At 41.2% G+C, this 27,324-nt stretch overlaps 1 protein-coding gene across 1 annotated transcript in view; it reads right to left on the reverse strand.

Moving 5' to 3' along the window:
• Positions 1 to 21,298, reverse strand: part of rgl1 (ral guanine nucleotide dissociation stimulator-like 1) — a 34,067-nt gene extending 12,769 nt beyond the window's left edge. The window contains exons 1-2 of the mRNA XM_083887621.1: positions 21,098 to 21,298; positions 1,807 to 1,917 (exon numbers count right to left, since the gene is read on the reverse strand). Coding sequence (XP_083743747.1) covers positions 1,807 to 1,917; positions 21,098 to 21,283 — 297 coding nt within the window. The 5' untranslated portion in view covers positions 21,284 to 21,298. The remainder of the gene's footprint in view (positions 1 to 1,806; positions 1,918 to 21,097) is intronic.
• Between the last annotated feature and the right edge of the window lie 6,026 nt (positions 21,299 to 27,324).

Raw genomic sequence — 27,324 nt, forward strand, 5'->3', positions numbered from 1 at the left:
CAATCCCACTGCTCAAATAAACAGTTCAGTACTTGTACTTGAATGGGTTTTCACCAAAGGGAATGTTTTTAGTCTGCATTCACGCTTAGGTCAAATTACTCTTTGTTTGTTTTTAAATGAGATTCAAGATTCTTTTTGATTCTCTTGTCATGTACACTACTGTTCAAAATTTTTTGTGTTTTCCAGTAAAAGTCACACTTTTATTCATCAAAAGAGTTGCAAAATGAATAGAAAATATAATAAAAAACTGTTTTCAGCTGTGCTAACATCATTGCACAAGGGTTTTCTAATCATCCAATAGCCTTCTTATAGCCAGTGTACCATTAGAACACTGGAAATGGGCCTCTATACACCTATGTACATATTCCATTAAAAACCAGATGTTCGCAGCTAGAAAAGTTTACCACATTAACAATGTATAGAGTGTATTTATGATGAATTTAATGTTATATTCATTGAAAAATACTGTAAGTAACAATGTTACATTAAAATGTCTGTATTACTAAATCATTCAACTTTAAATGATGAAAATCTTCAGGAAATGAAAGCTACCAGAAGACGTATTTATTTCAATATTTAGTTATAGCCGTATTAAATCACTTAAAACTGGACTTGTTGTCCACATTGAGATGATTTTTAACTATTACAGCAATGATTTAAACTTCAAGCACACCGTCCATTTTATTATTATATAGTCCTTTAACCATGCTGTCCTCCACAATATAAATGTGGCAAGAAGTCAACACTTTTAATAGATATTCTTCTTCTTCTTCTTTCGGTTTCTCCCTTTAGTTCTTAATAAAAACTCCAGACTCCAGAATGAAGCACTGGTGTCGACTCAACTTTACAGAAGCAGCGTCATTTTAAAGGAATAGCAATTCAAAATCGAAATATGCAAATGAATGTATGCCGTGTTCTGGTATGTGTCTTGTTTTGTTCACAAACCAAAATGATTCAGTTGGAATGATTTCTTTGTTACGTGGAGCAAAGAAACGAAGAAAATATTCACATTTAAGAAGCTAAAACGATCAGAAATCTTGATTTAATCATGGAAAAAGCTTCAAGCCGATTAATCTATTATCAAAACAGTTGAGAATTTCACCTCTACATGTAACAGGTGCCCAGTCCAGTTTGAGTCCAAAGCCGTGTTTCCACCCAGTGGAACGGTTCGGTTTGGTAACAACGCAGTACGTATTATTTTGTGTTTCCATTAGGAATAGTCTCAAAATAACCAGATCAAAACTGTTCAAATATTTTGGTGGCCTTTCCTTAACAGGGTATCAGGGTTAACAGGGTAAATGGTACGGCAACAGGTCACGGTGGAGCAAGTCTACACTCTTCTATAAGGGCTGAGGTTCTACATGGAACCATTTGCTTCTGAAAAACCCTTTCCCGAAGAATGGGTTTTTCAAGGGTTCTTAGTAACGCTAATGGTTCCAGTAAGAACCACTTTGATCCAGAGAACCCTTTAAAACCCCTTTCCTGAATAAATGGTTTTAAAAGGGTTCTTGGTGGAACCCTCCAAAAGGGTGGAGCCGAGGACAAGCCGAAGAACCTTATACGGTTTCACTTAGCATTTTTATTTCTAATAGTGTAGCTCCACCCACAACAGTCATTTGAACATGAAAACATCACTCCACTAGTCTGACCCAGGGTTTTACCGTTCTGGACCATACCATGATGGAAACATGGTACATCTGACATCTGACCCTATACACACACGATGGAATGTGTATTTTCAAAGTCCGGTTTTAGTCGTATTAACACAATGACATGTTAATGTCAGCGTGTTTGGAGTCCACTCACCCCCAGCCATCTTGCTCCCTTGTTAGCTGCCTGTTGAATCTGAACCCTCTTCAGCGTCACGTTGTAGATGGCCCCTTCCTCGACTTCCTCCCCCCAGTCCTGCACTGAGCTCTGCAAAGACACACAGAGAGAGAGAGAAAGTTAAGATGTGAGTGGGGAAAAACTAACTCCTGCAGAGGTAACATTCAGGGCCAGGAAAACAGAGGAGGAATACAAAGACACGCAACCTCGGCATTCACTCAAACTAGAAAGAGAAGGACTTAAGGTGCAGTAAAAACATCAAGAACGACTCCCCCAACCCCCACAAATGCAGCCTGCCAAGCCTCCCTAACCTCCCCTCCCCATCTTTACTCCCTCTTTTATTATCCATCTCTTTCACTCTTGTGTGTGTGTGTCTCTCTGGAGCTGAAGTGATTTCCTGCAGCTCGGAAAAGTTACAGATAAGAGGGAAGTCTCTCTTCTCTTAAACGAAGCCGTGCATCGTGAAATACGAGCAATAAGAAACAACGTGTATTTGAGCTCGCGTTTGCAGCCTTGCAGATTCACACATGCAGCATGTGTCTGTGGTCGTAAAGCAAACAATATGGACGTGTACACACACAATCACGAAAGTTGAGAGAGCTCTGCTGAGACGTCGACGCAGTGAATGCACGGAAAAACAAAAACAGAGGCAGGCAGACAGAGAGAGGGACAGACCAAACAGAAACACCACGCGTGCACTATCACGGCCAAGTCCTCACACTCACACAAACACATGCAGACAAACTTCACTCTCATTTAAAAAGCTCAATGGCAACAAAAACAAAAAAAACTGAGCTTTTTCGCTTCAACAGAAAGGGTTAGTGCCAAGAAAGGAGGTCAAAGGTGAAAGCTGCCGTGAACAGGCTCTGTGGACCGTCCTGGAGGTCAGCAGGCACTCGGCCACTCGGAAACAACAAAGAAAGAAGAAATTGATTTTTTCTTTTTTCTTTTTTAAGCTGATTAAATGTGTCTGAAACATCATACGTCCATGTCTCCCTGCCTTAGCTGCCGGCTGGAAGGCTGGCACAGAGACAGATAAATACATCAGTGCATGAGTCATGCAGTCCACACACACACACACACACACACACACACACACAGATGTTTTTCAGAGCCAAGTTTTTTTTAAAAGAAACAATCTCATCTCACTGTGTGCACAAAGTTTAGCCGCGAGTGTGAGGCGAACTTCCACAGTGACGACAAAAACAGCGAGAGGACATTTTAAAACCTGTGTATTACAACACTGCAATCTCCATCTACACTGAACCGATCCTAGACTTGTATTGTCAATCAAATCGCCGTCGCAGCATCTGCCAGAAAAAGTTACGTACACAGTATTTTCCATGAATCGGTCAAGTGTCCGTCGTGTGAGAACCAGTGCCATCTATTGGTGAGAGTGTAGATTGTAACAAATGGATTAGATATAATGGATGGATGGATAGAATTGTCCACTTTCCCCAAGTTTACCAGTGCGAATATTGTTGTTCTCTGTTGGTGTAGTAAACAGTTTGTTCTGCTGTAGAAACATGGTAGCACAACATGGCTGCCTCTGTAAAGCAAGGCCCTCGCCCCCCCCCCCCCAAAAAAACAAACAAATATAGGCTTATTCTACATCTCAGAAATTTCTGTCTCGTGTGATTACAGAGAAGGTTCGTGGACATGAGCGTAACAGAAGACTGTTTTGAAGGTATTGTTAGGGAAGAAAGCGAAAGAAAAAGGATTAAATTTCTGCCGATACGCCGACATGAATCTTACATACTGGCTCTTTAAGTGCTCATTTACGCCCCGTGATAACCTGAATCCTGCCACAGCAGATGCTCAGAGAGAGAGTGAAGGTGGAGGATACAGAGCCACAGAGAGAGAGAGACAGTATCCTATCTCAGCTCTAAAGCCTTAAGTCTCAGCTGTGAGTGAAACAATACTCCTGAGATAACAACAGCACTTGTGTGGGAGTCTGATGTGTTGTTGGCTTTTGTGCTTTTCTCTGCTGGACGCAGCTGGGAGCCGAGGAGAGACAGTGATGATGATGATGGTGATGATGATGATGGCCCCGGGGCCTCGGCGATTGTTCCCTCAGTCTGTTTCACTGCGGGGTTTCCAGAGTAAAGCTCTGACACTGATTCAACACCGCATTATTATTATTATTATTATTATTAAGTTGTTCCAAACTTTTACGCAGAGCCACTACAGTGTGGGTTAAACTGCTTTGACACCGGACTGTTCAACAGTTCCCCACCTCCTCCTCCTCCTCCTCTTCTCCCCCATCATCCGCTACTTTCCCAAGCTTACAAATACCCCCCCCCCCTCCTCCTTTCTACCCCTCCTTCGTTCCCCCCTCCCTCTCTCTTTAAAACCGCAAACATCAACAATAACAACAGCGCGCGCACAGGATGTACTAAAACTTTTGAATTTCTCTTTCTTTCTTTCTTTCTTTCTTTTGTTACCATTTTAGTTTTCCAGGCGAACTTCATGGTGAGCGTTTCTTTCATGGTCCGGAGGCAGCATCAGAGCTCATGAATCATCGGCCCAGAGAAGAAGAAGAAGAAGAAAACGAAGAAGATTTGACAAAAACAAAAGTTAAAATCCTCGCGGAGAAAGAAACGGTTTCTCTTGTATCCCGCGCGCACTGACGCACACTTTGATCCGCGCTCCAAATCTCGTGAGTGTGTGAGTGTGAGTGTGTCAGTAAACGCTCTCCGCTCTTCTAGTGAATTACCAAACTCCTCCCACTCACAACAGTCCCGTCCAAACTCCGCCTCCTCCCCCTTTTTTTCATGAACCACTTCCACCAGACTGACAACAACGTGCGCAATGACGCGCGGCTGTGCTCTGTTTGCGCAACACGGCACACACGTAACTCTCCTTCATGTGAAAATCATCATTTATCATTTGTTTAAAGTTGTTTTTACCACAAACCTTTAACCAAAACATGAACTTTTTGTCCTGTGATTGTGTTCTTTTGAGGGTTTTTATTGTTTTGATATTTCAAACAATATTTTCTTATAAATAAAAAAGAGCACAAATCCTCATTTTCAAAGTTAGTATGATTATAAATATGTTAAATTGTTAATGGGACAGGTGTGGCACACGTCTGATTGCATTCCTGACAGCATGTGTGCTGACATGAAAACATGATGATTGAGAAACTTCTAATTTTTACTGCTCAGATATTTTAATTCATTCATTTTATGCTGAGTTAATGAATATTTATCACTGTATTATCATAACATATTATTGAAGAAACTCAGTTTTCTTAACTTTATTGACTGACTTCACTTCAGCAACGGAGGAAGTCAAGTCAAAAAAGGCAGAAAATGTCCTTATAGTGACATAATAAAGTAGCACATATGATTAGGCAATACATATTATGGAAGGAGACACACAGAGCAATCCCTGAACAGTCAAATATCCATCCATCCATATATCATTTAAGAGAAAGTGAAGTAAGAACGATGAAAACTCTCATTAAAAAGTGTTTTTTTTTCCTCTCGGTGTGGAAGCCCTGCTTTGAAATGACCTTTCACCTTTTTGTTTCAGACAAAATCTGGGAAGGACAAAAAAGGCAAGAGAGCAGGAAGGAGGCAACATAATCCCCACCAGGTAAGATGGGTGTGATGTGTTTATACATGTGAGTAAATGGACACCAGTGTGATTGACAGCTGCTGTCATCCATGAAGAGTCTGGTTACAGGTGACACCTTTTTTAAACTTTTAAACCTTATTTTCTGAAAGCTTCAAGACAGGAGGTCAGATTGATTTATGGGTGACGTCACAACCAGTTTCCTCATGCTAATAATTAGTGACATCAAATGGCAAAATATGACATCTTTTTTTCTTTTTTTTTGTATTTCCATTAGTAAGAGTACAGAATAACTAGCTCCAAATGGTTCCATTTCTTGACACCCTCTCTTAGATGTACCACAGTAAAATAGTATGGTACAGTCAGGGTGGATCTAGAATTGTTCCCTTATCCATCTTCTACCACTTTATCCTCCACATGAGGGTCACACGGTGCAGGGTGAACCCTGTATAGTCCATCACAGGACCACATGGAGACAAACAACCATTCACTCTCACATTCACACCTAGAGTCAATTCAGAGTGTCCAATTTGCCTAATCCCCATATTGCATGTTTTTGGACATTGGGAGGCCTCATCGTTCCCTTGTGATCAATGTAAATGTCTAATGTAAGTCGTACGTTGGCCATCAGGTACAGTCCACACCCTGCCTACCAAGTAAAGCTATTGTTCTCAGTCCAAATGTAACGCCTAACCCAGGGCTTTACTGTACCATGATGGACCTTTGTGTAAAAACATGTACACTACTGTTTAAAAGTTTGGGGTCACTTAGGAAAAGCACTTTTTTTCAATGAATATAACATTAAATGAATCATAAATACACTCTATACATTGTGAATGTGGTAAACGACTATTCTAGCTGCAAACGTCTGGTTTTTAATGGAATATGTACATAGGTGTATAGAGGCCCATTTCCAGTGTTCTAATGGTACATTGTGTTTTCTAATCGTGTTAGAAGACTATTGGATGATTAGAAAACCCTTGTGCAATGATGTTAGCACAGCTGAAAAAAGTTTTGCTTATATATATATATATATTCTATATTTTCTATTCATTTTGCAACTCTTTTGATGAATAAAAGTATGACTTTTAATGGAAAACACAACAAAAATTGTACAGGTGACCCCAAACTTTTGAACGGTCGTGTATATCAAATATACCGTACAGTAAAGTCACTTCCTGTATGGACGACGTGATGCGGAGCCTTCAGTTCTCCATAAAGCAGCTGCGGCCTCACAGTCCCTGTGTGGGACAATACAAGGAAGGCTCTAGATGCCGTCACCACCACTGTGCATTGTCAGTGACGGCGAGAGAGGAGAATGGGCCGAGTGTGTGAGAACGGGCATCACTGTTCCACTGTGAATGAGCCCGCGCATGTACTCAAATCACCCACTCTGTGTGTGTGTGTGAGTAAAGGGGAAGATATGAATCAGACAAACCCACTCTGTGAGGCCGCGGTTCTCGTACAAAGCTGCATCATAAATGTATATCGACGGTGGACAAGCGGCGGTTTCGCACATTTACATAATTCTCGTGAGTGATGCATGGTCACATGGAACCCGAGGAGGAAACAATAAGAACTCTGCTGATCGCAATCAGTGGGAGAAAACAAGGCTTAACCTGTGTGGTTGCCTTTTCCGTGTGTGTGTGTGTGTGTGTGATACATGCTGCCCACTCCTGCTGCACCAGCACGTAACCCAGACGTCACACACACACACGCAGGGTGCCCTCTCCCAGCGTTACTTAAGTCCAGGGAAGTCTTTTCTCCGTCAGAGATCCAGCAGTTTGTTTTGATCAACTCTTCTTCTACTTCTCGCTCAGCCCATTTTTCATGTTGTGTAACCGCACAAGCTCAAGTTCCCAGACTGAGCTGGCCCGGTGTCCCTGGGGGTCTCTGGAGCTCTGGGAAGCCCAGAGGGGCAGTGGGAAGGTTGCGGCCCCACACGACCTCTGGCTCCGTCCCAGGAGGATCGGCGTGTTGGTCTCACAGCGGGGAGTGATGTCATGTCTTTCAGGGGGGCCACGGAAACGGGGGGGGGGGGGGGGACGTCTGACGAACGTGGCAGCTGCTGCACGACTGACAGACGAGCACACCTTCAAGTTGACATTCAAAGTTTAGTGTCGTCATTGCTTTAAACTGAAATTGTTTGGCTTTTGTATAGCTGCGGAATACGCCTTACTATGTGAAGGCCTCCATCTTGTGCTGCCATGTTTCTACAAGCTGAAAGGTGGTGTTTTTGTGAAGTTCATTCAATAAATTGATAGAATGGGACAAGGACATATAGTTAGCCTAATAGCGTAATTGCTCAAGTCATCTTTTTGGTAATTGTGATATCTGCCTAACTTGCTAAAAAAAAGTGTTTTTTCTTGTTTTCCCGAAAACGTTCAAATATGACTTAGGCAACTATGCTAGTAGGCTAACGATATATGCAAGCGATAGTTGACCTTCTTTAACTGTGCATGGAAAAGTTCACTATGCAAAGACCATTGATGCAGTTTGCAGTCTCACCACTAGATGTCACTTATTCACACACACTGGACCAAAACAAAGTATTTTTCGGGTTGTTGAACACTCTTAGAAATAAGGGTTCCAAAAGTGTTCTTCTACAAGGGCTGAGGTTCTACCTGGAACCATCTGCTTCTTTTCAAGGGTTCTTGGTAACATTAATGGTTCCAGTTTAGAACCATTTTGATCCAGAGAACCCTTTAAAACCTTTATAAAAAAGGGTATACCTGGAGCCAAAAAGGCGAAGAACCATATATGGTTCTACTTAGCATTCTTGACGTTAGCGAGAAGCATTTAAAACTGCAGTAGGCAAGATTGGTGGACAAATAAAATCGATTGTTGAGTCTGAACATCAGCGTCCATGTTTTGGGAGTGGAGACTTTCTGTCCTAAGCTCCTCCCACCACATAATCACGGAGAAACGCACTTACTTTATACGTGAAAGATGAACAGTATAGTATTACAGAACAATAAGGACATATGTTGCATACTGCAGCTTTAATGTTGATGCCAATCTAAGATGACTAACTGTAGCGACTATGGATAACTTTTCATAAAGAGTATGTATTCTAATGGATATTTAGAATATTTAAGAAAGTAAAGGAAAGGTATCGCAGGTCTTTCCTGCCTGAGTTCTCTTGTATTTATTATGTTAATGTTCACCTTGTTTTCATTTGTCATTTTGCATAGTACAGTATTTCATAGTCTCTATTTCCTTACCTTACCTAACTTTTCTACGTTGTTGTGATTCTATGCTGCTGCAACACTGCAAATTTCCCCATGTGGGACGAATGAAGCATTTTCTTATCTGATCTTATCTAATATACAGTAGATGTCACAAACACAGAGAAGCAAACGCACCATAATTCCTCTCTGGAAAGTTGTTGAAGTGGAATAAAACACACAAACCCGACATAAATGAGCAACATTTTCATGTTTCTATGCTGAAAGGATATTAAATAAAGCTCTCCTGTATAACAGGACAATCCCTTTTCCTTCCTCTTGGAACGACTAATGACGCAGTCGAACTTGGGAAAGCCCTCGATGAGGGCAAAATGGCTTTTTTTTAACATTGTGTATAAATGCTTCCAGCCATCACTGGACTTCCTACATTGGCTCTTAATTCTTCTCTGTGTCCAACACAGTTTGAACAGAAAGCAGCGGCGCATGCACGCGGCTGACGAAAACAGGAGGCGCACCGCTTGCTCTGTTATTGCACCAGTGTGGGGAGAGAAAAAAAATGCACATTCCAGGAAATCTCCCACTTCCTGCCTCCAGCCTCCTGACTCCAGCGAGGCTGCTGTCCTCCTCATACCTGACTGTGGCTGTGGGACCTGGCCCTGGAGCACGGTCATAAAAAAAATAAATAAAAAAACAACAGGAGAGAAGACGCAGATAGAGCTGGACAAACTCTGAAAAACCACAAACACATCACAGATGTAAGGTCTCAGTGTTTACATCCAAGATAAGGAGGTCATGCATCCCAAGAAAGTGTAGGACACCAGAGAGCTTGACTTGAAAGGACATTATCTCCTCTGTGAGTGGGCGAAGGACAGACAGAGTTCACGCTGTCGTTCAGTAACTGAGAGGATCCACACTCGAGTGATGCAACAGCAGCATCTCGTCCAGACTTCCAGAGAAAGAGTGATTTCATATTTCAGACGAGAACACATTTCCCGCCTGCTGGAAAGACATAATAACAAAGCAGAAGAGAGGAGTGGAAGAGGAGAATCAGCTGTGACGTTAAAAATGGACAATGATTTTTCTGCTGCTCAATCTAGGCCAAATCAAACGTGTGTGTACCTTTGCTTTATTTTTCAGTTTTGAGGACAAGTGTGTGTGTGTGTGTGTGTGTGTGTGTGTGTGTGTGTGTGTGTGTGTGTGTGTGTGTGTGTGTGTGTGTGTGTGTGTGTGTGTGTGTGTGTGTGTGTGTGTTCTTTTATTGGTATCTTTGTGAGCTCCCAAAAAAACGTTTCTACCTAGGGAAGTGAGGACATTTTGGGAAAGTGAATGAGTGAAAGTGAAAGTGAGCATTTTGGCTGGTCCTCACATTCTGACAATGTATTTTTCAAGGCTAAGACCTGGTTTTAGGGTTAGGGTTAGAATTAGGTTTAGGTTAGGGTAAACGGTTAGGGTTAGGCACTAAGTTGTGATGGTTAAGGTTCTTGTATGGATATCTCTGTGGGCACCCAAAAACTTGTCTACCTAAGGAAGTGAGGACATTTTGACTGGTCCTCACATTCTGACACCCCTAAAAATGTATTTTTCGGGGTTAAGACCCGGTTTAGGGTTAGGGTTAGGATTAGGCACTAAGTTGTGATGTTACAGTAAGGGGCTAGGGAATGCATTATGTCAATGAGTGTCCTCACTATGAATGCTATACAAACGTGTGTGTGTGTGTGTGGGGGGGGGGGGGGGGTTGTGTGTGTGTGTGTGTGTGTGTGTGTGTGTGTGTGTGTGTGTGTGTGTGTGTGTGTGTGTGTGTGTGTGTGTGTGGTTGGGGGTTTCGTGTTTCCAGAGCATTCTGCCCAGTAGAGGGCAGAGTTCATGAACCGCACGGTTTCATCCAGCGGAGTCAGCAGGCTTTTATATTTATGTTACAGCCGAGTCCGGGTGATCCTGATGTAACTCCATACACCGAATACAGCATCAGCCCTGGGGCTGATGCTGTATTCGGTAGCAGTTTCAATAGGCCTGTTTAAGAGGACATGCACTCAGCGGCCGAGTGTCTGTTGATGCACTGTAACAAACAAACGGTGATGGATAAGGACACGCCGGGGTCATCCGTCATTACCACTTTCTTTCTTTCTTTCTCTCTCTGGTTCTGTCTCTGCTTCGGTCAACTGAAGCCTTTGTCCGGCAAACAGCCACATTAAAGCTGTGTCTGCCTCTTATGTCATGTCTCCTCACATCTATTGTCCTGCCTGTTGTCGAGCTCTCTCTCCTCCCTGTGTGTGTGTGTGTGTGTGTGTGTGTGTGTGTGTGTGTGTGTGTGTGTGTGTGTGTGTGTGTGTGTGTGTGTGTGTGTGTGTGTGTGTGTGTGTGTGTGTGTGTGTGTGTGTGTGTGTGTGTGGAGGGGTGACATCATTAGTTTCCAGTAAAGTCCAGAGCTGCAGACAGAGAAACAACCCCCCCCCCCCCCCCCCCCCCGACTTCTCTGCCTCTTCCTCCTCCTCCTCCTCCTCCTCCTCCTCCTCCTCCTCTGCACTTTACATCAACACTAAAATCAATGCACATTTAAAGTGTGTTCTTAAGTTCCATGTACACTTAAAAACACTTCATTAAAACTACGAACCATAAAGTACTTGCTCTCTCTGGCTCTTCACAATCTCAAATACAGGATGATTGGGTCCTTGTTTCCACTCTGAGGTGTTTTCAGGTGTTGGAGAAGTTAAGATAAATGATATAAAAAGCTCCACCATCACACACACACACAAACACAAACACACACACACACACACACACACACACACACACACACACACACACACACAACACGGCCCCTCCCCTCCCCCCTTTGCATCTAAAGTCCCACTAAGCCTGGAATGAATCGGTCTGGACTGGCTCGCTTGTCTGCCTGACCCCTCCCCGTGCAGCTAATGAGAGCGGGACCATCTGTTGCCCAGCACGTACATGTTACCTCGAAATTAGTCGCATGCTGCACGCAACAAAAACCAATGAAATGCGTTAGACTCTGTCTCGAAAACATATAATCACACCACCAATGTGTGCACTTCCTTCAGCCGTCCAATGCTGCTATTTCAGCTTGTACTTCATGAAAAGTGTTGCATCTTAATTCAGAGTGATGTCTCACCCTGGTCTGCAGTGACACTGGTGTTACAGTGAAGTGTGATGTGATGCATGTGCACTGCAGGAAATGAAACTGCGTCGATGATTGCACACAGGCAGTGGCACAGAAACGAGCAACTTTGTTGCCGTGGAACCAAACCAAAATAAAGGAAGATGCATGGATGAACCATAACAAGAGAAGAGAAGATCAACAGTTCACACAGTGAGCGAACACTATGTGTCAGTGGAGAGAGAACAAACACTCTGACAGAACCAGACCCAAAGATGTGCAGCCATCTGCCTCAGGCCAGTAAGAGTGAGAGGACACATGGGGGACAGAAGAGAGACACAGAAAAGTGACAGTGAAATACAGTTCACTGTGTTCAACAAATAATGTATGCATTGACTTTTGCAAGGGAAAAGTACTAGCATCACTAATGGGTAAATAACTAGGAAAAGGAAGCATTTTAATTATTATCATCTCCAAAAAAGATTTTAGCTGCAGTTTGACTCACAAATATATTCACCAAACGTCTGCATATGGGAGGAATTTCCTTGGGTTGACATCGATCAGCCAAAAACGTCACTAGCTGTCATGGCTGATGGCTGACAATTCTTTACATAATGTGTTATGTCATTAAAATGCTATCAGAGTATCCCACTCTCATCATTAAGAAGCTCATTCCGTCCAGTCCACCCTCTCTCTCTCTCTCTCTCTCTCTCTCTCTCTCTCTCTCCTGACACCTGGAACAGATGTATTATTACGACCAGGTCACCTACACTTTGACTTTTACATCAACATCTCAAATGTGCTCGTTTGTATTAGAAATAGACGACGCACGTTATGTGTTCACATAGGAACGCGTGTGAGTATAAGATTGATGAACACGATGAACATACGAATATAAAATCACCCATCCAGGGCTGCTGGTGCCAATCCCAGCTGTATGATGGAGTGGCCAACACACAGAGACAAACAACCATTCGCTCACTACCTACAGGCAATTTTAGAGCGTCCAGTTGACTTCTGAATGTTTTCGGACATGTGGGAGGAAACCAAACTCCACACATAAAGGACGTGAAGCAGCAACTTTCTTGCTGGGAAGCAACAGTGCAAGCTGGAAACCCTCTTCTTACGAGCCCAACGCTCTTCCACTTGGCCACGTGTTGCACGAAAGCACACATAAATAAGACATAAAAGCATTATTCAAGCACATTTACACACACACAACTAAACATTTAATGCAGGATATACACTACCGTTCAAAAGTTTGGGGTCATCTATAAATTTTTTTGCGTTTTCCATTAAAAGTCACACTTTTATTCATCAAAAGAGTTGCAAAATGAGCAAAAAATATAGTCAAGAGATTGACAAGATTAGAAATAATGATTTTTATTCAAAATTCAAATTCAAGCTTTCGTCAAAGAAACAGCAAAACGGTTTTCAGCTGTGCTAACATCATTGCACAAGGGTTTTCAAGGGTTTTCTCATCATCCAATAGCCTTCAAATGCCATGTACCATTAGAACACTGGAAATGTGCCTCTATACACCTATGTACATATTCCATTAAAAACCAGATGTTTGCAGCTAGAATAGTCGTTTACCACATTAACAATGTCTAAAGTGTATTTCTGATTAATTTAATGTTATATTCATTATCCTTCAAAAATAAGGGCATTTCTAAGTGAGCCCAAACTTTTGAACGGTAGTGTACTGTACATCACGTTCTGCTGTTGCCACTTTCCTGTGTTTATTGAGGTTTTGGACTTCCACAGAATCATTATAGTTAGTCATTTGCTGACGAGATGAGTTTGTATGAATGCTGACCGCTCATATTAGTAACCGGACAAACACACACACACACACACACACACACACGTAGGCAAAGTTCACAAAAATGCAGCATTAGCCAGGACACATGACTAGGATCAAGCTGTTTTTGTGCATGTGTGTGTGTGTGAGAATCTAGTTGCACATGTGGCCTTCTGTCCCCTCCTACACACACACGCACGCACGCACGCACGCACACACACACACACACACGCACACACATATGTATGAACCACAACAAAGCACACCCCCCATTTCCATATGGTGCGATGCATTTCTGTTGCTGTGGGATGAATGCCTGCCATATTGACTTTTCACACCAGTCTCATTATATGTGACCTAATTAGGGCCGAGACCTCGACAGAGACGCAGGCGAGCAGACAACACTGTGTAAACACCATCTTAAGTGCACAACAACAACAACAACAACAACAACAACAACAACAACAACAACAAAATGAAACTACAACCAAGACCAAGATATTTTTTTTAGAGAAGTCTGGTAGTTTGTGATTTGTGCAATTCTTGACAGCAGGGGTATTTATGTGAGGACAGAAGTGCGTTCCTGTCTCTTCAGCTTCATTTACAGATAAATAAAGTAACACAGTCCTTTCCAGTTCTTCTCAACTTCCCAGATGTTGCAAAAATGTTTCACTGTCTATTGACTATTACAGTAAAACATACAATTGTATATTATTTTAAGGCCAAAAAGCAAAAAATAGTTTAGTATTTTTTTGCATTTTAGCACAATCCTTGTGGCAAGACACAGTCAGGTGCTTTGAAGATGACATCTTGTCACCTATATCGTGTAGTTAGATAAGAAACTGAGAATTTGTGTCACTAACTGTTCTCTCCTCATTTTACAATCCTGAAAAACAGGAGGTAAACTTGATGGATTATTTTGTGACTCAAAATTTGTGCTAGATTTCTGAAACCCAAGTAAATCCAAGCGCCATAACTTGTCTCAACCAGATGAATGAATCAGTGTTGACAAGTCATCAAAACACATGACAAGCAAAAAAAAAAAAAAAAAAAGAGTTGCGAAGTGGAAACTGAGACGTCACAGATCTCCGGCCTGAAACGTGCACTTCTCGAAAAGACAAGAAAGAGGAAGAAGGAGCTGCAAACTCAGCTCTCTGACTTTTTGTTCAATGGAAAACAAGCTATCATCGAAATCCCCACCCCCCCACCACCACCTCCACCACCACCTCCACCACCCCAACTCCCCCCTTTTCCTTTCCTTTGTCCCCTTTTCCCTGAACAAATGCTACTTCTGCTTTTCTAAGGACTAAGGTCACTGAACTGTCCTGCTGCTTATTGAATGCCAGCTGTTCATATTCCCTGCAGTAGAGTCTTAATTAATGGACCTGCAGCTTCAACACATTTCCCTATCTCTGAATAGAGAGACTACATGAATGCACACTTGAGGAGCACTGAAATGTCCTGTGGTAACCTCCTGAGATCTGTGTGTGTGTGTGTGTGTGTGTGTGTGTGTGTGTGTGTGTGTGTGTGTGTGTGTGTGTGTGTGTGTGTGTGTGTGTGTGTGTGTGTGTGTGTGTGTGTGTGTGTGTGTGTGTGTGCGCGTGTGTGCGTGTGTGTGCGCTTGTTTTTCTATGCTTGTGTGGACCACCCCCTGGCCAAACACCTTTTTTGTGGGGACACTTTTCCTTGTGGGGACATTATGCCAGGTCCTGAACGTGGTCCCCACAATGTGGTAAAAACATGTAGATGTGTGCATATGCTCTTGTCTTTCTATGCTTGTGTGGACCACCCCCTGGCCAAACACCTTTTTTGTGGGGACACTTTTCCTTGTGGGGACATTATGCCAGGTCCTGAACGTGGTCCCCACAATGTGGTAAAAACATGTAGATGTGTGCATGTGTGTGTATGCTCTTGTCTTTCTATGCTTGTGTGGACCACCCCCTGGCAAAACACATTTTTTGTGGGGAGATTTTTCCTTATGGGGACATTATGCCCGGTCCTGAACTTGGTCCCCACGATAATGGTAAAGACATGTAGATGTGTATATGTGTGCTTGTATGTGTGTGTGTGTGCAGCTGTTGACGCTCTCACTTCTGTGCAGCTGGGTTCAAACCAGATCATGCTCCAAGTGATTCTTCCCTGAATCACATCCGCTAACAACCGCATCGCAATAAAGTTTATTTTGAACATGTAATTATATGGATTGCGATGTATTAATAATTGTTGATATCTGTGTCAGTTACCACATCACTCTGTGTGTGTGTGTGTGTGTGTGTGTGTGTGTGTGTGTGTGTGTGTGTGTGTGTGTGTGTGTGTGTGTGTGTGTGTGTGTGTGTGTGTGTGTGTGTGTGTGTGTGTGTGTGTGTGTGTGTGTGTGTCCTCAGTGGACTGTTGATAATGACTGACACCTCAGCACTCCCTCTCCCTCCTCTCTGACCTGGACTGTGGACCTGACAGCTGTCTGTAACAGCACAGTGCAGTGATTACAGCGAGGTAATGACTCTGACTTGATTGCATTTATGACAGCCGTGGTTTCATAATCTCCATGCAGATTGGACAGAATGTCAAGCACAGTCGGGACACATGAAAGCAGTAAAGACAAAGTCTCTGTCCCTTTGAGCCAGCGCGGGGGGGGGGTTACACCACATGAACTCATGCACTTGTTCTTTTGACAACTTTGAGTACAAAATGCAAAGCAGATAATGTCCTGACTGAGGCTTCAAGAACAAGAACAGCTATTTATATTAATGCAGAGAAATTATAATGTTACGTGAAGCTCCTTCAATCAGATATGGCCAATATGAGCCTTAAGCTACAGAGCAATTATGTAAGCATGGTTCGGCCAATTAGCGATAGCTGTGTTAGCTACACACATAGCAGAACATTGTGACACACTATCCAATGCTGTTGCTGTCCATACATATACACATATATATTTATATGTACCTGTAGTTCAGAATACTGTGTTGAGCGTTAGTAAAAGGGGGCTTATATATGTTTTATATGCAGCTCTGGACCGAAAGTGTTGACTGTCCAACATGAACCTTCATTTTCGTATGTATTTCACCACGGGCATGTGTGCATGAGTGGAACATGTGCACGGACATGGAGCCTTGGTACGTTTTTAGCGCGGTATTTTATCCGTGTTTTGACAATAACATACTGTACAATTGCGCGCCGTGTGTTATCAAACCTGTGTCAATCACACCAAAGTGCAATGCTTTAATCACTAAGTGAACTGCTGGTGGAAACCTCATTGAACCTGCTTGACGTTGAGGAACCAGATTGCTGTTATTTATACAACCACTAGGGGCGCCTCTTTTATAAATGTACCAATGGGTCGTTGATAAGTTTATGTGCATATCATTTCTGATGTATATGTTATAACAATATCCTTCATGATCTGTTTTATGTTATTTATTTTATATGCACTTTAAGAAGTCTTATTATTATTATATGTTACTGTGATTACTTACTGTGTAACTTCCTGACATAATATTTAGATTTTTGCGACACTCTTGCCAACACCCTCTTTTTAACGTGAAGACGCTTCTTTTCTTTATATGCATTATCTCTATGGATATGTACAAATTGATATGAGAATGGACTAAACGCCAATATTCAAAGTGTTATTCTTCAAAATATGGCAGATGAAGTTGCAACAGGCGTAATTTCTGCATTTGACCCACAGTAAAATAAGACATAAAATAAAAAAAATACTTCCAATCCTTTGGGGTGATGTGAGCCGACAGGATGGTGTGGAATTTGTCAGTTTTATTTTAAGGGCATATAATACAACAGCGTACTGTACATGTATTGAAGAAAGTAGGGAGGGCGAGTGTTTATGTAACAATACTTATAGAAATCGCAATCTTGTGACTGCATGTCACTTGAAAGATTGTGTTAAATAAAATAATTTAGTCATGCTAAAGGGTTTGATTTGTACCAGTAGAAAAACTGGGTCATTTGTCTGCACAATGCTAACAACAGGCGGTTGTTAGTTTAATAACAGTGGGGTTGGTATTGGTTAGAAATAACTCCCTTTTGTCCCCTTCAAACTCCCCTGTTTCACATGTGATACACACATTTTAAACGTTTAATAGTTCTGCCACTGTAGCTTTTCATTGCAATTATATTAATGTATGAAAAGTCTATAAAATCCTCCTCATTGCTCTGTCTACCACCTGAGAGGACATCACAACACATTACTATATAAAAAACACACTCGATGCTCTTTGGCCACAGCAGAGAGTGTGGGAGTCTGTAAGTTAACCCTCAGTCTTCTTACCTCTCCAAACAATGGTCGGAAACAGTGGGAGAGAGGGGAGAGGACACGACTGCCAGGAAGTCAGATAGGCAGTGAGGGGGATGACTTCCCAAAACTCAAAACATATACATAAAAACATCAGTGTGACAGTCATGTGACCAAATCTCACCCTGAGGAGAGGTGACTATTAGATTAATTCACTATTAAAACTGGGATGGCAGGACCTTCAGCATAATGTGTGGTGTGAGAGAGAAACAGACTCCTATATGATCTGTTTTCAGTATGGAAACAGATCAGTTCAGATACTCGTTCTACTAAGCAAACATGAATCCAGGTCCCTTCAATGGAAAAGTCTTAATTCCAGCATCGGTAACAACTGTCTAGGCTGCAAAGCAACCTTTAAAAAAGGAAAAGGAGTCAATAAAAGCAATAAAATGCATGTTAGGAGATGAAACAATTGACTTGGGCCACACATAAATCAAGTGTGTGTGTCCACTCTTATCTTGGGGGAGGGGCTGAGGACAGAGAACTGGCATCTGAAAATGTTAGAATTTAACTGACATGTTTCTCGAACAGTCTTGCCTCTTGTAGCTTAAAAATACTTTATTTAGTTGAAGTATTTGACAAGGTAACAGTGTTGTATTTGTACTTAGAGTCCAGGAATACGACTTGGACTGATGAACACTGATAACTGCAGCTTCGACAGCATGAGGATTTAAAAGTGGAACACGGCCACGTTAGTACGTTATAGTTAGATCTTTGTAATAGTCCACATGACACATACATATTTCTGTGTGAAACATTGCTGTACACATGACCACTGCTTGTGGGCATGTTATCCTGCAAATGTGGAGCTGAGAACACCATCCTTTTGTGTATTGCATTTCATGTTTTTATTTAGTTTTTTTAGTATTTTATTCTGTGACTTTTATTTTGTGACGGTAAAGCACAGGGTCAGGCTCGTGTTTCGACTGAGAACAGTACCTTTGGTTTATATGGGAATATTTACATATATTTATTTACAGGAGTATTTACAGCCTGACCTTTTTACTCTGGTACCCCAAGGGATGGGTGCCAAAAAATGGAACCACAGGGGATGGTTATTTTGGTACTAATATTTGTAATGGAAATGCTAAAAAAAAAAAACATACTGTACAAAACTGTTCCAACAGCTCTAGACTCTTTCTTTGAGGACTGAATTTGGACTCAACATAAGACTAAAGTGGAACTCGAGGTTTAATGACTTGACTACAGCTCTCCCAACACTGTACAGACCGTCGCCACAGGAGCAGCTGATCCAAGTTTGTCTTTCACAGACTTCAGTCTCACTTCTCACAAAAATCTCACAGCGTCATTTCTCCTGCTCCAAATTCATTTTCACTTTGACCTCAATACTGCGACTGAGCTGCAGCAGCAGCAGGTTTCTTTCTGGTAAATCCTACGATTTAGAACGTAAGCATCTGTGACCTCACAGACAAAGTAAAAAACTAAATGTACATCATTTTACATAAAGTACAACTTACACAACTTTTGTTTTAGTCATCCTCTAATTTTAGCTGACACTTACTGTATTTGAGCCAGTTTTGGTTCTTGAGAAAAATAAGTGATGCTTTTTCTGTGAACTCTGACCAGTCAGCAACACACACGCACGCACACACACACACACGCACACACATACACACACACACACACACCAATATGCAATAGTTGCAGTGAATTACAATGATTTCCCAACAGGTCAGCTGTCTGTGCCTCCAAAGGTAACAGGCATTACTGCACTGTGAGTTTGTCAGCTTGTTACATGAAATTTAGTTGAGCAACGAACAAAAAAAAGTTTTGTTTGGAGTTTTCTTCTGGTTTTTTTTTACAGTACAGTTTAAACAGGAAAAAAGACAGACCATGGAAATACATCACAGATATTTAAAAAGTCAATTGCACTGATTTGAAGCCTCCACCAAAATATAACATTTATACTTAATAATTCAGATAATAATATGCATAGACTCCAGTGATATAATATGTGATAAATGATAAAATACAACAACAATGATGAATGAAGACAGAAATAATCTGAAAAGCAGCTATGAGATGATAATTGAGGCATCTTATACGTCTACATGTTCCACTGCAAATGAGATCTGCAGTGAATCCTCAATAATATCACCCTTATTTTAATATATTTAATAAATAAAACATTTGACAGACATTGATGTCATAAATAGTACGAATGTGCAGTTTCTTAAATAAAAGAACGACAGATATAGTTGATTTTGATTGACAGTAGAAAGCAATTGCAATGTGTCATGATTTTTAAAGGTCATTTTAAAAATGTTCTCTCTCCCAGAATTGTGATATTTATACCAGCTTGATGAACAGTAACTGCCAAAAAGTAGGAGTTTCCAATTCCACTCAAAAAGGTAAAAAAAAAAAAAAAAAAAAAGGAAGTTGTGTTAATCAGTGTTCACCTGCAATCCAGGGGGTTTTGTTTTATTTCAGTTTCATTTGGAGCATGATCACATTGGTGGTGTCATGTTTGGAGAGGCTCTATAACATTTTTATTTTATCTTCTCACAGCATGAGCTCAGTGAGTCTCTCAACTCCCAATTATCAACACTAATCAGTAAATCAGTAAATGAGAATTACGATACACTAAATCTGAATCTGCCCCAAAGTAAGATTAAATCAAATAGTGACAAAAGCATATAATAAGATGACTAAACCTCATTATACAACCGGATTTATTTACTTTTTTAGCTTTGATTTACTTCTCAGCTGCAGTAAGACACCTTCATTCACTCTCATGTACACAAAAACCTCTTTTCTTGTAACCGTCCTCCATGTTCTCACACTCACCGCAGACATCCACTCAACAGACCTTGAATGTGCCACAAACATCACTTTATCTCCACGTTGGCACATCTGATTTCTTTAATCTTCAAAAAACACTTCACCTCCCATTCCCATCCTCGAATCCAAACCTTTGTTACCAAACATTACCTCACTCACTCACACACACCTCCCAAAACAACAGCAGGCACAGGAAGGCCGTTCATGCCGAGGCCAACATCTGCCAGATTGTTTAAGAACTACCTGTTCTTCCCAGGAATAAACACAGACTCTCAGACACAATCACCCACCACATGCACTAATCGACCACTTCTCCAGAAGTCACTAAATCACTACCAACTGGAATTTCTTGAAGATGTTTCACCACTCATGCAAGTTGATTCTTCAGAGCTATCATCATATATCAACAAGTTCCAAGATTGAGTGACTTCTGGAGAACTATGACCTGGTATGAACGAGAATCTACTGACCCAGTGTCGGGGGCTGCTCTCTGGGTACCGAGGCTGGAACCTCTGCAGGGCGACGCCTCCCTCCCCCTCCAGCAGCAAGGTGCAGTCCAGGTCGGGGCAGTGGTTGTTGGGACCAGCAGGCCAGGACATGAGCGTGGCCAGCGGGTACTGTGAGATCATGCTGCTGACCACCTGGATCAGCGGCATGGGTGACAAGGATGGCAGGACATACTCCAGCGTGGACCGCAGCGTGGATGGAGATGTCTCCAGAGGGAAGTGTAGATGATGTTTTCGGTCGTCCAGATGTTCTGGTCCCCTCAGCGTGGCTGTGAGCTTGTCTTCTCTTCAGCTCAGACGTGTGACTGATGATAACCCTCCTCTTAACTTGTCCACCTCAGTCTTTTCCCTTCCTGTTTTTTTTTTCCCTCTCAGCACACGTGAAGCTGAACTCAGCTTCCCAACTGCTCGCAACCACATGAGTGATTAAAGCTTATTGTCTCTCTCTCTCTCTCCCCTCCTTCCCTCTCCCACAGCCAGAGGGGGGAGGAGTTAAACCTCAATAGCCCCACCCCAATTTAAAAAAAAAAATGCTGCCCTCTGACTACAGAGGTTGACTGTGGAAGAATGAAAGAAAGACAGGAAAGCTGCGACAGAGAGAAGGACGTTAAAGAGGAGTTTCTAGGAATTTGTAACAATGGATGACATTTTCCAATAGGAGTCGGTGAATTTTGACTTTTGACCTCGCCTGAGTCCCAAACTGCACTCATTAAAACTTCAAACAAAGACTTCAGATATTATTCTCATTGTAGTCGGGCTGTTTGCAATAAGACATCATTGTACTTTCCTTCCTTCCCTCGAGTTATTTTTGAATTTGTGACCCAGAAACGTGTTGTTGATGCAGCGCCACGACTATACCACATGTTCTTTTCTTCTTCTTTTTTTATGTTAAGAATAGTGAGCGGCGTCATTAAGTCACTTATTCGGTTCACTGTTGTACGGCTTGTTGACATTTGAGATTGCAAGGCAAAGGTCAAACTTTAATAAATATGTAACACTTATGGAGAAGAGAGGGAGCTAGAGAGAGAGAGAGAGAGAGAGAGAGAGAGAGAGAGAGAGAGAATTAAGTTCAGTGTGAAAGAATCAATCATGTGTAAAACACTGCTTCTGCTGTGAGGGGGATTATCTGGGACTAGGCAGTGCTACACACACACACACACACACACACACACACACACACACACACACACACACACAGTGGGTTGTGCAGCACATCCATGGTCAATGCATTTGGACAGCCTAACTAAAGCCTTATCCCCAACTTAAAGCGAAACCACAGTTTCACTTCTCAATCCTAACTTTAATCAGAGACAGAGAGAGTTTTTGGGGCCGAATCATGCTTTCAATGCCCGATATTGGTCCATTTGATGTGAATTCTAAAAATGGTAAATGGTCTGTGTTTATATAGTGTTTTTCTCTAGTCTTGATGACCACTCAAAGCTGCTTCACACTACAGTTTTTGCCATTCACCTATTCACACTCAAACATCTCCTCATATCACTTATCTTTTATACCCATTCACACTCTGGAATGACATGGGGTTAAGTGTCTTGCCCTAGGACATGTAGACTAGTGAAACTTGGAATCTAACCCACAACCTTCAAGTTGAAAGACAACTCGCTCTACCACTGAGCAACTGTCACCCCAAATCACCATTTCTGCAGTTACCCCACACAGACCACGTCACGCACACCTCAGTGTGGACTGAATGTACTGCACATGCTCCCTGCAACGACTTTATCCAGTTCAGTTGGAGATGTTCTCTTGTTTTGGTCAAAAGAGACAACGAAGGAGACGGTAACCATGGAAACTTGCTTGAGGGTAGACACCCAGGTGCCTGCCCTCAAGCAAGTTCTGCTGGTACTCAAACGTGTACAACTCTGCAGTCAAAACACACAAGGAGTTGGGTGAAAGATAACCACAGCTGGTCAGCTGATTTTCTGCTATGCTGTTTTAAGAGGAAAAAAAGCCCCAAAAACACAACCAAATATACAGTATAAATATATATTTATGCACAAAATACAGGGACACAAGAGAAGGTGAACTCCTGGAGAGAAATCACCGCTAATGAAATGAAAAGTTAGCCTGAGCACGTTGAGCATGGAGCTGTGACTCCCGTGGACTCTTGTTTTAGTGTGCGTGTTCGCACGTGTGCAAATGCCAAAGTGGTAAGTATGACATGACTCGACCCTTATCAGGATCAGGCTTTGGATCCCATGAGGGCTACTTGTCCAAACAAGGTCAATGTTTATACCAGAAAAGAAGTCAAAAAATATATATATATATTCTTTACAATTATCTCACTGAGGACCCTCATAGACATAATGCATTCTCAAGCCTCAAACTTATATAATATATATAACAAACAAATACCTGACCTGAACCCTAACATAAACCTTATCCAGACCCTAATCCTAAAACCAGGTTTTAACCCATAAACAGTCCGTTTAAATGTGTGAGGACCAGAAAAAGTGTCCAAAGGGTAATATAATTTTATTGTCCGCTGTATATATATATATATATATATATATATATATATATATATTTATTTATTTTTTGCATGCCTCATCTTGTTTTCATGTTTTTACACATGCTCTGGCAATGTGAGCGTGTTTGTCCTGCCTTTGAAATTGACAAATTTAAGCTGAGAAAGAGAGAGGGAGGGAGGAAGGGAAGGAGGGATGTGAGTGAGTGATCTTCAACTTCAACAGTTAATATTGTACAAAGTGTGAAGAAAGTTGCTTCCGACTGTGCAACATGCAGCCTTGTCCTCTCAGGTGAATAAACAACCATTAAAAAAACAGTGATGTCAAACAAGCTTCCGGTGAAGTTGCTCTGTGAGCAGAAGCTTCACCTGAGCAGAGTACTATTACTCCTTCCATCACCCATTCCTATTACTGGGAACTACACGGGATGTTCTATCAGTGGTGGGAAACCTTTATTCAAGTAAAAGAAACATATAATACAACCATTTAAAATATTACACAATTAGAAACCCAGCAATCAAAGTAATAACTGCAAGAATAGTTTGGTTGTTGTTGGACGATTGATCATCATATCACATTATAAGATTGTTTATGCATCAGCTGGGGTTGGTAAGTCTGGAAAAGCTACATCGCTCAGCTTTGTGTTAGCTAGCTCTGTCCTCACAACACTGTCAGTTAAATGGTGCTTTTCCATTATACAGTACAGTTCTAGCACTGCTTTGCTCGGATCAACTGGAATCTACTAAATTCTTTTGCTTTTCCATTGGTGATTATACGTGCAACTAAAATGTGACCCACACATATACATCATGAATAGTACATTAGTACAATAGTACATTATGAACATCACATCAAAGTAGAAATCAAATATTTCCTCATGTACTCAAGTTGATTAAAGGTGCCATATGTAAGAATGTGGCCAAAAACGGTTACTACATTCAAATTCAAAATACCGAGGTCTTTAGGTTTCGTTTTCTGACGTAACTGGCGACCCGTGGTTGCTCGGTGGCTGAGACTCTACCGACTGCAACGATTGGTAGACGGCAGTAGGTGGCGCCACATGCCAAAACATGATTTCAAAACATAAACATGATTTGCAGTCTGCAAAATATTTTGTCTGTACTGTTGTTGTTGGTGAGTTCAGTTTGTTATATGAACATTATTCCTGAGTCTCTGTGACATAGGAGGATTTTATGGCCAGTTGCTTTAGATTTATTACATAATGCACCTTTAAATGTTCTCACTTAGTAGAGCAGTGAGCTTCCTGACCATTTCAAAGTGTCCCCTCGTGACTCAGGCCTTCGCTGTGACTCACTGTGACAAAATTCCTTCAAATTCTTACAACAGAAAAATGCGATAAGGCTCCACCTCAAACTGTGCTTATATATATATATAGCAGTGACTCATGGTCGGAGCTCAATGATAAAAAAAATAAAGTACAAACCAAAACAAAACATGAAACATTTAAAATGCCTCTCTAATCAGAGCAGAGTCTAAATCAAGCTCGGCTGAAGTGCCTGGAGAGTCATTTAAACTATGACTCTCCATCTCAGCGACTCTGAGGGTCTGAGTGGCTGCAGCCAGGGAATGAATGACAGTGTGTGACAGGAAGTCAACAACATACTGGTCCTTATGTCTCTGTCTCTTTAGGAGTGTGTTTACTGACTGATAGTTACCATGTTGGGTTCAATGTGATAATGCTATACAACTCCAACTGGACATGCTATTAGTGGCCAACACAACTTATTAGGTGTGCTAATTTAAATGACAGTCACTCATTAGAGCCCAGTCCATACAGGATTATAAGAAACCACAACCAGGATAGAAATGTGACCACGTATCATCGAACAATAGACACATTGTCAATTTCATATTTGTCGTTCTAGAAAATGAAACTGCAACAAAAACAAGCGATGGAAACATATCACAATAAGATAAGCCAAACAATTCTGTGTTCTTTTTCAAGCTAAATTCCTCTCTGCGCTGTGTATCTGGGGCAGTGGAGCAGAAAATTAAAATGTATCCTGTACAACATTCAAATCACATAACGCACTTACACCATGGTCTGCAGGGATACTTTTATACCTGCATGTTTCAATCGCCAGTGGAAAGAAAACACAGATCTGAACTTCATGCAAACAAGGACCTGCTAAATAAGGTTCAGTAAAGTAATCCTCTTTAATTTGAACATCTGAGCTTTGGTTTGACCAAAGAAAGAATATATATATAATGTAAATAAAATGAGTTGAGCATATACCCTGTACTTTGTTTAAAGCCTCACTGTGTGGAACATGTGCTTCGGGATTATTTTTGATCCCGAACCTGCAGAGCAAGGACAAAGGTTTAGGTGCATTGTATGAATCAGTGACCCATCAAAATTATATTTAAGTATTAACTTATAAACTTTTTCAGAAATACTGAACTCCACCCACATACAGTATGTTTGACCCCTCAGTTGAGGTTGTTCTCATTGCTGCTGAACTCCTCTGACACACTGACACTGTGTGGTGACTGAGCACCAGTTTACACAGCTGTGAAGGTAACGTCTCTCTAAACTTTGACGACGCACTTAGAATATACACACTTTACACACACTCAAGATCACCCTCATCTGGATTAGAGCAAACAAAGCCTTCAGGTTCTCCGTCACAGTGGAACTCACATAATAAAGACATTTAATTGTCTTTAAAAACAATAGTAAAAAATACCATTTCCATTCTTCTGAAGTATTGCAATGTTATGTTATATCACATATGTGTGGTTTGTTTATTTATGCATACAATTTAAGATAAGATAGAAGGAATATTGTTAAGGTTGGTTAGATGTTAGATATTTTAATCTAAAAATAAACTAGAAACTATTATAAAAGTACCATATATAGAGAAATATAGTAATAACATGTTAACTATGTTTTAAAAAAAATAAGTATAAAAACTTACTTTATAAGTAAAAACAACCAGAGGAAAGACATGATGAATATTGGCATCATGTCAATTCACAACTTTCCTAACTCCACACTGCCCTCTGCTGGTTACAATAGGATAATAATTTTTGTTTTTTGTTCTTCTCCATATAAGGACATCCGTTTGAGAGGAAGCAGTTTGCAGTTTCCTGCAGTTATAAGAGAATGGTTCAGAAAAAGATGAAAAACAGAAGAATTGCACAACAACAACAGCACACGTGTTGTGAAACGAAAAAAGACTCTGTCAGAAGTGTGATGACTTTTAAAGAAGGAAGAGAGAAAGGAAAATAAGCCTGTGCTGCATTAACTGAGACTATTAGACCTGTCATCATGAAGTGGAATTGGTCCAAGGAATGAGGGGAAAAGTGAATAATCACTCAGAGGTCATTTATATCATAATTGTTAAGATGATATCTGCAAATATTTATGTCATTTGTAATTAACAAGTGTAATTAAATCACATTTTTCTATCGCTTTATCTTCCACACGAGGTTCACAAGTTGCGGGGAACACTGTGTACAGGTCGTCATCACAGGGTCGGGAATCGAATGGTGACCTTCTTGCTGTGAGTCATCTATACTAGTCACTTCTCCATCATGTGTTTACTCAATTGAAAAAGCAGAAAAGCAGCTTCATTTGCTGCTTGTAAAAGTTAGGTTAAAGTGTGTCATTTGTATGTTGTAATTAAGCAGGAGCAACCTGCTTTTTTACTTATTGTAAACTTAAAACCTAACTCGAGTGTT

This window comes from Microchirus variegatus, assembly GCF_963457635.1.
Source record: "Microchirus variegatus genome assembly, chromosome: 4".
Classification (NCBI taxonomy): Eukaryota; Metazoa; Chordata; class Actinopteri; order Pleuronectiformes; family Soleidae; genus Microchirus; species Microchirus variegatus.